Source organism: Wallemia mellicola (assembly GCF_000263375.1).
Source record: "Wallemia mellicola CBS 633.66 unplaced genomic scaffold WALSEscaffold_8, whole genome shotgun sequence".
Lineage (NCBI taxonomy): Eukaryota > Fungi > Basidiomycota > Wallemiomycetes > Wallemiales > Wallemiaceae > Wallemia > Wallemia mellicola.
Genome location: NW_006531965.1, coordinates 287,068 through 300,725, shown reverse-complemented (window position 1 = coordinate 300,725; position 13,658 = coordinate 287,068). Strand labels below are relative to the sequence as shown.

The 13,658-nt window shown below is 41.0% G+C and overlaps 6 protein-coding genes and 1 non-coding gene across 7 annotated transcripts; 4 read left to right on the top strand and 3 right to left on the bottom strand.

The window, feature by feature from the left end:
* Window positions 1-357: 357 nt before the first annotated feature.
* WALSEDRAFT_57345 (hypothetical protein) lies at window positions 358-1,505 on the top strand. The gene is made up of 2 exons (XM_006958124.1): window positions 358-416; window positions 469-1,505. The coding sequence occupies exon 2, from the start codon at window positions 655-657 to the stop codon at window positions 1,429-1,431; it is 777 nt and encodes a 258-aa protein (XP_006958186.1). The 5' UTR covers window positions 358-416; window positions 469-654; the 3' UTR covers window positions 1,432-1,505.
* A 4,005-nt stretch (window positions 1,506-5,510) lies between these two features.
* On the top strand, window positions 5,511-7,027 carry WALSEDRAFT_60285 (hypothetical protein). The gene is made up of 3 exons (XM_006958123.1): window positions 5,511-6,028; window positions 6,075-6,203; window positions 6,251-7,027. Exons 1-3 carry the CDS (start codon window positions 5,999-6,001, stop codon window positions 6,899-6,901), a joined length of 810 nt encoding a protein of 269 aa, XP_006958185.1. The 5' UTR covers window positions 5,511-5,998; the 3' UTR covers window positions 6,902-7,027.
* WALSEDRAFT_68792 (hypothetical protein) lies at window positions 7,012-7,837 on the bottom strand (the record flags this gene model as incomplete). The annotated part of the gene is made up of 2 exons (XM_006958122.1): window positions 7,012-7,440; window positions 7,491-7,837. 2 exons carry the CDS (start codon window positions 7,835-7,837, stop codon window positions 7,086-7,088), a joined length of 702 nt encoding a protein of 233 aa, XP_006958184.1. The 3' UTR covers window positions 7,012-7,085.
* Window positions 7,838-8,076: 239 nt separating this feature from the next.
* Window positions 8,077-8,158, bottom strand: WALSEDRAFT_t43. The gene has a single exon. It is a non-coding gene; the product is annotated as a tRNA-Glu (tRNA).
* Window positions 8,159-8,633: 475 nt separating this feature from the next.
* On the top strand, window positions 8,634-9,360 carry WALSEDRAFT_68791 (hypothetical protein). Its single transcript, XM_006958121.1, has 4 exons — window positions 8,634-8,909; window positions 8,957-8,973; window positions 9,019-9,176; window positions 9,242-9,360. Exons 2-4 carry the CDS (start codon window positions 8,960-8,962, stop codon window positions 9,292-9,294), a joined length of 225 nt encoding a protein of 74 aa, XP_006958183.1. The 5' UTR covers window positions 8,634-8,909; window positions 8,957-8,959; the 3' UTR covers window positions 9,295-9,360.
* A 33-nt stretch (window positions 9,361-9,393) lies between these two features.
* On the top strand, window positions 9,394-11,845 carry WALSEDRAFT_68790 (hypothetical protein; the record flags this gene model as incomplete). The annotated part of the gene is made up of 2 exons (XM_006958120.1): window positions 9,394-10,538; window positions 10,588-11,845. The coding sequence occupies one exon, from the start codon at window positions 9,394-9,396 to the stop codon at window positions 9,988-9,990; it is 597 nt and encodes a 198-aa protein (XP_006958182.1). The 3' UTR covers window positions 9,991-10,538; window positions 10,588-11,845.
* WALSEDRAFT_32430 (Pkinase-domain-containing protein) lies at window positions 9,415-13,554 on the bottom strand. Its single transcript, XM_006958119.1, has 4 exons — window positions 12,614-13,554; window positions 11,891-12,566; window positions 10,318-11,845; window positions 9,415-10,274 (listed from the first exon to the last, which is right to left on the bottom strand). Exons 1-4 carry the CDS (start codon window positions 13,470-13,472, stop codon window positions 10,167-10,169), a joined length of 3,171 nt encoding a protein of 1,056 aa, XP_006958181.1. The 5' UTR covers window positions 13,473-13,554; the 3' UTR covers window positions 9,415-10,166.
* Window positions 13,555-13,658: the final 104 nt, after the last annotated feature.

Here is a 13,658-nt window from a genome sequence, read left to right as displayed (position 1 = left end):
CAACTATTCACTGTTTCAATGTTTATTAGCGCTATCTGAGCTGTCTCTGGGTATATTTACTATCGTCATCACTTCGTCCGTCAGAATCACTCAAGAGGAAAGGTATTCTGATGTGAATATACAGAAATCATCTCGCAATCCACCATATATTTAAAACACCTATCGGGGCTCACAGGAGCAAATCTTCACCCCGAAGCAACGAAACAGCGATCGAGCATTTCTAGAGCGTAAAACAAAAGTAGTAGATTATGCTGATGGTACTACAATAAGATAGAACATGCAGTACTAAAATTTTAAGTTTAATTAATTCCTAGCGCGCTTCGTTTAAATTTTTGTGAAAAGAATCTTCGCCTCTTCAACTCTCTCCCCCACGGACAAATCACAAACGACAGAAAACTTATTACTTACCACGCTATGTGAGTGGCTTATCGTGTTCGAGAACATATAGTCGTCTAACCTGCAATACAGTTATTAGTCCACTATGTTCTAAATTACTCCCCAACCCGTAGTTTATAATTTGACAAGATCAAGTTATATTAGAGAGTTTATCAATTATGTTTTATTTTGATTACCTATAAGCGCTTTTATTACTAGACCACAAGGTCCCCAGACAAAAATTTTCAATATGTTTACAACAATATTATCAACCCAAGAATGTCACAAATTAATTACAGTACAATCTCAAACTCTTCACAGTATGAAGAGTTGGACTTTGAGTCCCTTCTAAACTCATTCAGCCCTCCAAGCCTTACAAACAGTCCGTTCTCATCAATGTCCTCCCCGGAGCAGCAACTAATTACACCACAAATGCTCCACAACGACACAAATGACATGCTCGCAGGCTTTCCACTCTTTGGCGCTCAAACTGATGTCAAGGTCGAGCCATCTGATGAGTATGTCAATCCGCTACCATCTGATTCTGTGTTTGAAGGCTTCTCATCTCTGTTCAATAAGGATACTTTAAATGCAGCAACTCCACCAAAAGAGGATAATCACCAACCTTCACTTTCGCCAGCTCCAAAGGCAAAGACACGCTCAACTGCCCAGTCAGCCAAACGTACCAAGGTTTCTATGCAAGATCCAATACAGCCTAGGAACTACTCGTCGGCTTCTGCTACATCCCGTAAAAAGATCCCCGCTGCCTTTGAGTCACGACTCGACAAGAAAAGAGGTCGGGAAGAGGTGGAAGATGACGTACCTTTGGACGTTAAAGATGCGATTGAAGCCAAGCGCAGACAGAACACGCTGGCTGCTCGCAAGTCCCGTGAAAGGAAGAGGAAGGAATTGGAAACTCTTGAAGGTCAGGTCAATGAGTTGCAGATGCAGAACAGGGCGCTTGTTGATCAAGTCGAACGTTACAAGGGTATTGAAGAAGAGTTGAGGTTGCTCAGAATGGAGAATGATAATCTGAAGAACGCTCTCCATATCTAGTTTAAATTTTTTTCTATGTTTTATATTTCTTTTCTTTCCCTATATTAATACATTTCATTTTAGACTAATATTGGATTCTTATTTATGTGCTATCCTGCATTGAGTGGGTTTTCGAAGATTAGTTTCTTCGTGGAAACGCTTTTTGCGAATGTCGCGAAACTTTTCATCTTGCACGAAGTCAAGCATAGAATGTTATAAAGTTTTTTTTTAAAAAAAAGGCTTGCGCATACTACAATTTACTTTAACTAGTGAATGGCTCAATCTCGCTTTTCAATGTACTATGTGGTAATGTTGGTATAAACCTGTGTCACCTAAACGAATAGTAACAGAGCCCTCAACTAGCCACTTGGTCACGTGACCACGATAAGTTGGGAGATATCAGACGGGCAGTACGTCATGGCCGTTGTCATCCCATGATTCGGTCTCGAGCGGGGAATCACCAAGGAAGAGAACGAAAGTTCGAAATGAGTCTCGAGCTAGGTAAGCATTGCTTTAAGCCCATAGTTCATCTAGTACTTATCTAGAATCAATGCGTTTTTATCTGTAGACAGTAAAGAAAGGCAGATCCCATTTATGTACGAGTTATCTTACTAACAAATACAGAAGGAATGAAAGATCACGTGAGAACAATTCCATAGCAAATAGGAGCTGAACGGAAACGTATGAACAGCAAAACTGTCTTCAATGCCTTAGAAATCTCCCAGGTGTAAAGAAACCGCTATCAAAATCCAAGACATTTGGGCATATGCAGGTAGAGGAAAAATTAGAAATGTAGGAACAATACGAGCAAGTAAAGTCGTTACTCCGGCGCACGTTCTATCCAATTCGCATGATGTTCTATCCTCTGCCTCCACTGATGAGATCAACAACGCTGCCAATAATTAAGTACAAATACCAGCAGAGTAATATAACACGTTTAGCAGACTAAAACTCTATTGGTAGCCGAAATAATTCCGGTATTTAGCGACGGATCTATTTGTAGAATGGTATGTATGCATAATTGAAGCTAATAAAGCTGAATAAATTTGTTGAATGAAGATCCAAGTCCCCGTGTCAACTTTAAATATTTACCAATATTTACCTTTTCTATAAACCTATAACTGAAATACTGTAAGTGTAGAACTTGGCAATGATGAACGTTCAAGAACAAGGAACGATCTTCTCGCTAGACGTTCATCTTGTTAGCATAAAAAAAGGATCTCATTGGCTGACTATAGACAACAGACTCGAATGGTATGAAGTTTAGCGTGTAAGTTCTTATAATACAGTTACAATATCATCTAACAAACAGCAGTCGTATACAGCAAGAAGCAATAGCAGAGTGGAGGCTTTGTTATCTCAATTACAAACTATGCAAAAAGAAGCTAAAAAAGCTAACAGGGAGTGCTGAAATAGACGAAAGTATCAATGATATAAACTACATCATCAACGAGTTACCGGACACTCACAGATCTTTCTTCAATACACTCAATGCGGAGCAACTCAAGATCAATCAGTTCTTCTTAGACAGATTGAATGATGCACAGACACAGGCTGCTTTGTTAGACTCACAGCTACTGCAATTACGCAAACATAGACAATCATTTTACACGCAGTATCCAAAGAATATCTACCTGGCCTTCAAAGGGGCCTGGGAGACGCGCCATTTGCGCAACTTCTATAGAGCGTGTACTAGACAACCGCCTATACCACCACATAGAAAAGACATAGAGGATGACAACTCAAAAGGTCTCCCAGATCCACAAGGCTACAAAAAAGCTCAAAGAAAGCTCAAAACAGCCGTCTTTGAGTTGCATAGGTACCTGAACATGCTCAAATCATACACCGAGCTCAATCAGATAGCTTTTTATAAGGCGCTCAAAAAATACGACAAGTTGGCGGAGAATAACATCAAGCTAGGGCCTCTGTATATCCAACAGAAGGTCAACGAAGCTGAGTTCTCTACATCCCCAGAAGTCAACTATCTGTTAGACGCGACAGAGAAGGTATTCGCATCCTATTTTGAATCCGGATCACATAGAAGAGCGGCGCAACGTCTTCGATTGGAATCTGTGAAGCAATCGATGACTATTCCGCTAATTTTCACTGGTATTTTCATCGGACTTTCTATTCCCCCAATATGCATGGGTATAGAAAACGTATACAATCCTGACCTCAGAAGGAATCTGCCAACATGGCAAGCACTATTGCAAGCATATAGTGCTTGCATTTTACCCCCTTTCTTTTTGTTGCTATTTTCAGTAAATGAGGCATTACTAGCTAAAGCTAGAATCAATTATGTCTTTATTTTTGAATTAGACGTTAGACACCACTTGCATCCATCACAACTTGGACTCATGGCATCATTCTTAGTTTTACTTTTATCTTGGGCATTCTACATTTCGTTCACAAACTCATGGAGTGAAAGTAGGTGTTTTTAATGTCAAATAAGTTTGCTCACAGTCCATAGCAATCAGTCCTACTTCTTGGCCTCTTATTTGGATCATAGTCACTCTTATCATATGGTTCAACCCATTACCATTAATGTTTAGGAACTCGCGCTATTGGATGATAAGATCACTCTTACGAGTCTTTACCGGTGGTCTTCTGAGAGTCCAGGTAGGTAAACTTATGATTATTTACAGAAAGCTGACGCTTCTTAGTTTAGAGATTTCTGTAGGTGCATGTTTGTTTTCCGCATTCCTTTCTAACTGTTTAATAGTTCTTGGCGACGAACTCAACTCGTTAGCATACACCTTCTCAAACCTTCGCTTCTTAGGTTGCTGTTATAATGTCCGTTGGCAGGAAGATGACACGCGAACATTCTGCTCCAATCAGACTTCTTGGGCAACGCCAGTCCTACAATCTGTTCCGGCGGCGATTAGATTTAGCCAATGCCTGCGTAGATACTATGATTCGGAATATACTATGAAGATACACTTGGTTAACGCAGGCAAATATGTCAGTGTTATTGCTCAAAATTTTGCTTTCTACGGTTGGAGAGACAGAGGTGGTGGTCATTATGAGCATTATACATTTGCGATATGGATTGTATTTGCTCTGATTGCCTCTAGTTACACTGCTAGTTGGGATCTTCTCATGGATTGGTCCCTTCTCCAGAGGAAGTCCAAGAGAAAGTTTCTGAGAGACACACTAGCATTCGAAAATGCTTACGTGAGTACTTACAAACTTATAGCTTATTTTGTTAACTAAATTATTCAGCTTTATTATTTCGCAATCGTATGTCAAACAATGTGAAGCTATTTCACTCAGACTGACGTAACATCCAGATAACAAATACCATATTGCGTTTCATATGGCTCTTCCACCTACCTGATCATCATGCGCGTTTTGCTGTACGTAGTTTCATCTTCGCTGTTCTCGAAGTATGCAGACGTTGGCAGTGGAACTTCTGTGAGTTGCAGATATAATGAACGATAAACGTAATCTGACAGACGAATAGACCGTGTAGAAAACGAACACGTCGGTAATGTAGATCAGTACAAGGTCGTCAAGGACGTGAAGATGCCCTACGACGATAAGCGTAAGCCAATTGTGAATGAGGATGCTTTCAAAGTCGGTCAAGCGTTTGATCTCTCTATCGAGCCTGATCATAAGCCAAAATCGACAGAGAAAAGCGATAACACTACAGCCCGATTGGTTATGTGCGTGCCACAATCGCAGCCTCTCACAGAAGGTGGTGCAAGAGGTAGACCTGCCGCGAAAGACTATGAGAGGCGTCCGGCAGTCGTCAACAAACCATTCACTATGCACAGAGCCATGTCTGAGGATGAAGAATCCGGCAGTGGCAGTGGTAGTGGTAGTTGGTCAGGCAGTGGCTCGGGCTATGAAGATAGTGACTTTGAGAATACGCTTAACTTCTCAGATGATTCACATTCACAAAATTCGCACGATATAGCTGTCGCAGATTTCAACCAGAATGAATTTGTGACTGCAACGTCCGTTGTCTTCCCAGAGGGAGGCGCAGTAAATAACAATTCCAATACTTCATTCAAATAAACTTAATTTTAACCATATTATCCAGAAAGTATGCATGTCTTTATTTAAGTTTTTGCTAGCCGGGCGAGAACATTGATGAGCTATTATTGAGGCTCGGTAAACGTAATCGAGTCGACTACCTCATTGAACGATCAGTAACGGAGAATGTTTTTACCCTTGGCTCGAGCATTGACCGCTTTTCTGGAACACGGCTCAATCGAGGAGACGTTTCATTATCAAAATCCTGTGGTGGGGTACGTGCGCAAACTATATTTAAGAACAAAATATAATGTCAAGGGATGCGTGAACCTGTGTGAAGTTTTGCTTTCCTGAGTATAGGAATAGGGTACTAGGGTCGCGCGATGCAGGGGTATAGCGGATCAACGACGCCGTATAAAGGTTGGCCGACAGGACGGAAAATATTACAACGGGACGTGATTTGAAGACATTATTTAATGCCAGAGTATTTGTTTATCTTAGCCGCGTCTTTCCTTTATTTTGAGTTGTCTCATTGTTCGCCCTACCCCATCTAGGAACAGGGGTTGATTGAAACCCTCACCTTTTGAACTTCTTCTTGAAAAAGACAATCATGTTAAGCTCCGATTATCTACCAACTCAGGTTAGTCGATAGTTTCATTATCCAGGACATCATTCACAGACGGTAGATAGAACAGAGAGGTCAATATAGCAAGTCGTTAGAAGGAAGAACCTTATCGGTGAAAGAGGAAGACTCACCGACATATATCACACCGTCTGCTGCCCAATTCGACCTCATATATGACGACCTCCTTAATGTAAGTGCTAGATAGTTACAACTTTATCGGATCTAACGACATCGTAGGCATTGATGACAGGAGACCGTTTATTATCACCACCTGCAAAAAGAGACACTTTAGACGTACCTCGTTCCGCCATTACAAGGAAGTCAAATATATCCATTCCAGACTCTCTCAAACCTGGTCGTTCGCCAACTAACTCCCAATGGTCGCCAAATGCTTTTTCAAATACGTATGCACAACCCTCAACCAGATCGAAACCATTGCCAATTCCGGGGCGAAGATTGTCTCAGCGGAGGAAACAGCATATGGAAGATTACAGAGACTATCTCAAAGATGATTATATTTCTGCTGCTAAACGCGAGCACCCGAAGTCAGATAAACTGAGATACCTCCAATTATTGACAGAAGAGGCCGAATCTAGGTTGATGAAGCGAGCAACACATACTGAAATGGAAGCTGACGAAAGACACGTCCAATCACAAGCAACGGCGACATCTACACCTATTGTTAGAGTAATCGATCAAGACTCCCAGAGGAAGCTGTCGACGTCTACAGTCTCGACGGCTGTCTCTACACTCGCTACTCCTCAGACACCACCAAATACTGTCATGCAACTACCTCAACAACACGAGAAGCGTCCTGATGGAATGCGCAAATCAGTTCGTACGAGAATAGCCAAAGGATTACGCATCAACCCATCAATCACGCGTTAGCATTGCAATTAGTTCATTTAATACCGTTAAAATCAATCGGAAATCGCATATTAATTAATAGACACTCATTACACTCATTTAAGTCATCAATCATTACCCCTAATCAGATTACTGTACTTAATAAATGTTATTTTACAACATGTCTGGTATTATCTAAAATTGAAATGCAAGATGTCTAACTGTGCTATTTTGGAACTTTCGTTGTTTCATAGTTGATATCCGGGCTATCTAGGACTAAACCAAGACCAGCTGGTCGTTGGTTTGCCCTTCTGTGCTGATTGTAGTTCCTCCGCGTCGACATCTCATAATCATCCTGGCGATCTCCCCAGAGACCGCGGCGTAGCTCACGACGCATGGCTAGCTGCTCTGCACCGACGACGAGTACGACTACTCCGAGTGCATAGATACCATAACAGAAAAATCCTAATGGTGGACTCTGGACATGTGCGGTAGTGAATAGAAAATGCAATCCCGTCATTGTTACTGCGAAATCCAGTATCAGGGTAGGCTTACGCACGAGGTAGTATAGCGGAATAATACTGAATGTTGTCAATTTTAAGAACTTTCGTATTCTTTCTAAAATACTCACTCTATGAAACACGCTAAAACCCAACTGATAGCTAAAAGCCATCCCCTCCTCCGGTTGTGGTTGCCATCCCATTCGTAAATATCATCAGAATAGCCGCTTTGTTTCCCCTTTATCCAAAGTCCTTGCCAGACAGCCTCATGATGCTCCCAATTTGCCAGTTCTCGCCAGTCGAGTATTAATCCGACGCTTAACGGTGGGGAACCCCATTCGTATCGCAGTCCTTCTTCATTTGCAAATAAAGTGAGAAGTGTAGGTGTTATTATTGATAAAGCTAGGTAGTGTATTGATTGTACTGCAACTATTTGAAATATTAGCAATGCAGCATCAAATTTCTGCGCTTTTGCCATTCTCAACGATGACAGTAGAGTGTTAAGATGTTTGATAGTTTTCATATAGCATATTATGAAAACTTCATAACGCTGATTGTCATTATCTTGTAATTAATCGCAAATACAGCGTCATAACGTATTCTAGAAGTTGGTCGGTCAGCTCATCAATGAAACTTCGCCTTTTGCAACTGAAGTAAAAAGAAAAGAGGATCAATTACTCGTTGTAAGTGTTCCAAAATGAAAACTGCAAAAGTTAATTCGGATACCGGGAATCGAACCCGGAGCTTCGGTGGTTATTCAACTGAAAAACCGATAGGTTAGCCGCTACCCCATATCCGATTGATGATTATTTTATATTCAAACGCGTTAGTATATGTAAGCTTAATATTTCTAAAAAAATATATACATTTTGCGCGACAATTTTGGTTACCAGTACACTGCAGATTTTTTCGGTTTTCCATTGTTGTCATATCGAGGGTTTGATTATGATGTCATGTCCTCGGATCAGTTTGAATTTGTAGAAAACGGAGAATGAGTACTGTGTAAATTATATCTAACGAGTTTCGAGTTTCATGTTACTCCTTTTCACATTTTATCTCCTTGGACTAGAGTAGTTAGTATGAATATTGTAACCTGACAACCTAGTTTAATAAATACATGTTTACATATATGATTAGAAAACACTGAAAGTATTTGCAGAATCAAAGTATTTTCCCAATAGATTCACTCTGTCGCCGTATTTCAGAATCTCATAACAGAGCAGCCTGCCGATGGCAATCGAACGTCGACTGATAGGGTACGCAAGTCACAAAATGTTATGCGGAGATCGACAACATTAGTAAAATAATAACGACGATGTTAACATCCGAATGAGATAAAAGCCAAGACTGATGCGTGACGAGTGACGCACAGCATGCCATGCCAGACTATGTAAGGAAGATAGAAACGAATTGGAAGAGAAGGAGTGCTAAAGAGAGATATAATTCGCGTTGCGTTGCGTTATGTTCGTCAGTGAATAGATGAACGCGCAGCTCAGAACCGGATTTGGATTTGACCTAGGGGCTTAGATAGCAACGACGAAGAGCGCGTAGTGAGTAGACAACTGATGTAACTACAAACATTGATGGTCGATATAAAGAAATGTGTTTAGTATTGTAAGCAGGCTGTAGGACAGTTGAACACAGACTGACACCCAACAGTGGTTTCCCTAGTAGAGTCAAAGAGACAAAAGAACAAAACCCGAAAGGTAAAGGACAGTGTCCACGCTGCCACAATATTTCAGTCACGTATGGTAAGGAGAGGTACTGGTTTGAGTTCTTCTTCATTAGACTGATCCCACTCTGTGGTTCAAATATATGTAAGTGTAGCTTGTTAACAAAACCACAATATTAACAATCCCCTAGATTTCTGCCCAATTTGCAGCTGGCAAGGCAAGAGAAAGTGAAGACAGAAGACAGAAGACCCATAAGCAATAATAACCACATTCATTCTACAATTTCTATCACAATTATCAATATTTCTACTATCTTTTGTACTCTAATATTCTTACATACTATTCTTATCATACCACCACCATGAGTCGAGGAGGAAGAGGAGGTGGCAGATTTGGCGGCTCAAATATGCCGCCTATGGGATTAACCTTCCAGGATTTACAACTAATGAGGAAGGACGCTACAGAGCTCTACCCTACGACGAAGCTGAAGTACATGCAAGCCCCAACAGAGCAGGAGCTCAGTTATGCAAACGCAAGTAACGATTTCTATGAGAGGATTCGCCTCAGCGCGTATAACCTCCCCGAGGATGAAGAGAAGACTGGCGGTGGAACTGATATAGAGCGTTATTCAGATAAATACAAGATAAAACCATCGTTAGTGACAAATCAGGATCATTTATCATCTTTGAAAGCTATAATGAATCCTGAATTTTTCCCTAGACAGGTATTCGATGGCGTAAAGACTGTAAAGAAGACAACCAAAAGGGAGAGAAAGAAGATTGATTGGGATAATGCAGAGAACAACATCGAAGAAGACGATGACGAGGAAGTTGAAGAGGAAGAGGAAATTGACGATGGTGAAGATGACGCTGATTACGCTAATCAGTACTTCGATAACGGTGAAGGAGACGAGGATGATGGCGGCGACGATGGAGACGCCGGTGGTGACTACGAATAGAGCCTTTAATACTAATTTATTTGTATAACAGCATGAAATTTTAAAACAAACAATGAGGTATCCAAGATACATTGAACATAACATTTCATTAGATTGGAAATTGAAACTTAAAAGCTTAATAAAATAATAACTTTGCGTGTCTGTATATGCTACACTGATTTAAACAGCGAATTCCTTCATAATTGTAACTCTCCTAAAACTCTTTGGGCGACGGCTTTATAGCTCCAGCTATTTCCCGTTATTCGTCTGAATTGTATTCCATTTATACCGAGCAGAAGTGGTACCTATTGAGGTCAGCTGAGATTTTAAATATAACGCTAAACTTACTCTAACGATATTAATTTCAAATCTAACCTTCGATGAACTGGCATTAGGGTTGCCTGAATTGGCACCACCTTCATCTAATACGAGATTATCGTGATTTGAAGCCTTCTTTGAACTGTTAAATGACAACTTGGAAGATTTTTTCTTCACGTATTTGCCAAATTTCATGTGTTCACTTGAATCACTTTTCATATCTTTGACTGTGTAGTCTCCACTACCTTCTAGACGTTTTGAACCAACACCCCCAACAGAAATAGATGGTTGGTGAAGACATTCAAATCCGCTTCTAGTCAATCTATAGCTAACGCCCAACTTTGACAAAGTCGATCCAATTTCAGATCGCAAAGTATTTGATGATTTTGTGGACGTTGTCGCAACTGAAAACAAGCCCTTACCCCAGACGGCTTTTGGTTCTTCCACTGGGTCGAATTCTTCATTCAAATTCTGACTAATTTCTTGTACTGGTGAGTCACGGCTTGAAGTTGAGTTCTTGTCGTCTGTAGACTTTTTGCTGGCTTGTACCCATGGTCCTACACCTGAGTATCTACCAACTGTATGCACAGTCTTTGGCTCACCAGTCGAGTAGTTTCTATCGTGATTTATGTCCACTTTCGGCTCACGCTTTTTCTCAACAACCGTATGAGCTCTTCTATGGTTAGATGGCGAATTGTTACCTTCTAGTTTATTAACAGCGTCATTGTGAGCTTGAGCTTTAGTAGGATGAGATCCTTTGGACAACATACTAAGTCTGTTTGTCGCTTTGTACGAATTGGTAGAGTTAACTCTTTGTCTAGGATTATTGTTATCGCTTCCTTCATTAAGAGTGGTTTGTCTATGGAGGATACTGTTAAATCTTTTAGCAAGTCCCTTCGACTGTGTTGCTGATTCTGGTTCGTTAATCGTCGTCATTGGATTAGCAGCCGCTGTGGTTGGTGATGGTGGTGACATTTCAGGTTTTTGGCTCAAGGAATGTGATCTCTTATGTGCTGATGCTTGTGGCGGTGGTAATGGATAATCTTTATTATCCCTCATGGCTGGTGGGGGCTGAATCGGAGTTACTGTACCAACATCTAATGGATTGGCTCTTGATCTTTGTCTCGAGTTCATAGCAGGCGATGAAGGCGATCTTACTACAGTCTGACTATTCAGTTCGGGTCTTCTCTGACTTTGTGTTCTGGACATCTGTACTGTTGCAGAACCATTCTGGTTAAAGTCTGCCATCGTAAGCGGTCTTGATCTGCTGCTATTTACACGTTGTCTTGATACTGGCTGTTGCATCATACTGCCATTAGAAGTTGATCTACGTACTCCTGGGTATTCATTTTCAGGTTGTGGTAATGGGATAGGTTGTACCGGGGGTGGTGCTCTGCTGCGTTCATATTGCGCATAGAGGTTTTGATCCAAATTGGAGACAGGTTGTGAGGGTTGATTTGCCATAGTCGCCAAAGACATTTGAGATGACGCGAATAAGCCTGGTCCGAAGGCTTTGTCGCGTTGGATCTTTTCACTGACGAGGTAATAGATAGAGATACTGGACATGATTAGGCGATAAAAATTGGTGATAAAGATCACTTACAGTGGATGGAAACCCTGCGTTGGATCAAGGGAAATTTTGGTTGGTTCAAACTTCTGATCTCTCTCATTTATTTGTGGCTGATCGTTAATAGAAGTGAAAGCATTTGCGATTGATGATCCTGTTATCTTGCGTTTATAGAAGTCCAACCCAGAGAATCGCTTAGAAAGTCTGGATGATCTTTGATTGTTGGCATCATGTTGAGAGGAAAGAGCTTGAGAAGCACTTAAACTAGGTGGTAATTCCTTATCAACATCAGATTGTACCTTTGACGAAAACTGTTGAGAAAATCTACGATGGTGATGTGGAGTATGCTGAACTTGAGCGCTTAGATCGAAATGACCTGAATTGCTGCTATTCAAATCAGGTTCTGAACGATGATAAACGTTAAGATTCTTCCTATCCCATTCAGCCAACGCATTCCGATAAGCAGGTGAATTCAATAGATCGCGCAGCTTGCGTTCAATATCGTGGGAATTTCCAAATTCGAAACCTTTCATACCTTTTATAACATCAGTGTCGAATGTCATGTCAGGTCTGAGTGGTTCTCTCTTCGTAAGGTGAGTTTGAGGAGGACCTGAGTGACCCTTAACCATCCAAGGGTGACTAGACACTTCGCTTAAAGAAGCTCTAAGAAGTGGATTCGTTACAAGCATTCTTGAAAGTAATGATTTACATTCTAAATTGTTGTTAGAAAGTCAACAAACATGACGAAATCAAACGTACCTGTACTCAACCATGCAGGATAATCCACATGACCACGTTTAATTTTTGCGTGTAAAGCGGGCATAGATTGGTCATCAAAAGGCACCTTTCCAGCTACTAAAACGTAAAGAACAATACCAAAACTCCAAACATCAACTTCAGGGCCCGAATAAGCGCGGGCATTCAACAATTCTGGAGCTGCAAAATAAAGTGAACCACAAAAAGTGTTGAGATTTGAATGAGGAGACCAAAGATTACTCAAACCAAAATCAATAATTTTGATATTGCCGGTTTTTGAAATCAAAATATTCTCGATTTTCAGATCACGATGAACGATTGAATTAGCGTGGCAATAAGCGAGAGCTGAGGCGATCTGTCTGGCGAAAGATCTCGCTGATCTTTCTTTCAATCTACCATGAGCGATGATGTAGTCAAGCATCTGACCACCATTGACGAACTCGTGCAGCATGTAGTAATGCTGTGAGTAGACGGACATTTCACGCATACCGCAAATGAAAGGATGGAAGAGTAATAAACATATAGACGCCTCTCTGATTGTTCTAACTTCCTTTGAGATGTCCTTATTGTGTGCTTTCTTGATAAAAGATTGTGTAGGCTTAGGTTGATGTGGGGGGATAGCATTGAGTGCGTTTGTGGAGGTGTAGCGTGGAATGATCTTTATCGCGACCTTCTCGCCGGTTGTGACATGAACACCAATCTTGACTTTACCCATTGAACCGGCACCAAGAGTCTTCCCTAAGACGTAGTCACCGAGCATCCTAGCCTTGCTGGTTGAACGTTGTTGAGTTGTCTGGGGTTGCTGGTGCTGCTGGTGGTGCGGCTGGTGGACAGATTGGATTTGTGATGTTGTAGTTGTCATGAAATACAATATAAATTATATGAGTGTATAGCTAATTGATCACTGAGTGTGCCTATATAATTATCTCTTCGTATCTCCAAAACTAAATTTATTAATGATCGCCGTTCTCTATTAAGGTAAAGCAATCGGTCGTTCGAGACTTGAATACGTCAGATACGCTATTTTTGAAGAGAAGTTATATAAGGA

Bases quoted from the DNA above. Each gene is read 5' to 3' on its own strand.
- WALSEDRAFT_32430 (XM_006958119.1), bottom strand. From the start codon at position 13,472: ATGACAACTACAACATCACAAATCCAATCTGTCCACCAGCCGCACCAC. The intron at 11,846-11,890 runs GTAAGTGATCTT...AATCATGTCCAG, and splicing joins ACGCAGGGTTTCCATCCACT to TATCTCTATCTATTACCTCG. The intron at 10,275-10,317 runs GTAAGTTTAGCG...TGACCTCAATAG, and splicing joins TTGAAATTAATATCGTTAGA to GTACCACTTCTGCTCGGTAT.
- WALSEDRAFT_57345 (XM_006958124.1), top strand. From the start codon at position 655: ATGTCACAAATTAATTACAGTACAATCTCAAACTCTTCACAGTATGAA.
- WALSEDRAFT_68791 (XM_006958121.1), top strand. The intron at 9,177-9,241 runs GTAAGTGTAGCT...CCCAATTTGCAG, and splicing joins ACTCTGTGGTTCAAATATAT to CTGGCAAGGCAAGAGAAAGT.
- WALSEDRAFT_60285 (XM_006958123.1), top strand. From the start codon at position 5,999: ATGTTAAGCTCCGATTATCTACCAACTCAG. The intron at 6,029-6,074 runs GTTAGTCGATAG...CACAGACGGTAG, and splicing joins CCGATTATCTACCAACTCAG to ATAGAACAGAGAGGTCAATA. The intron at 6,204-6,250 runs GTAAGTGCTAGA...ACGACATCGTAG, and splicing joins TATATGACGACCTCCTTAAT to GCATTGATGACAGGAGACCG.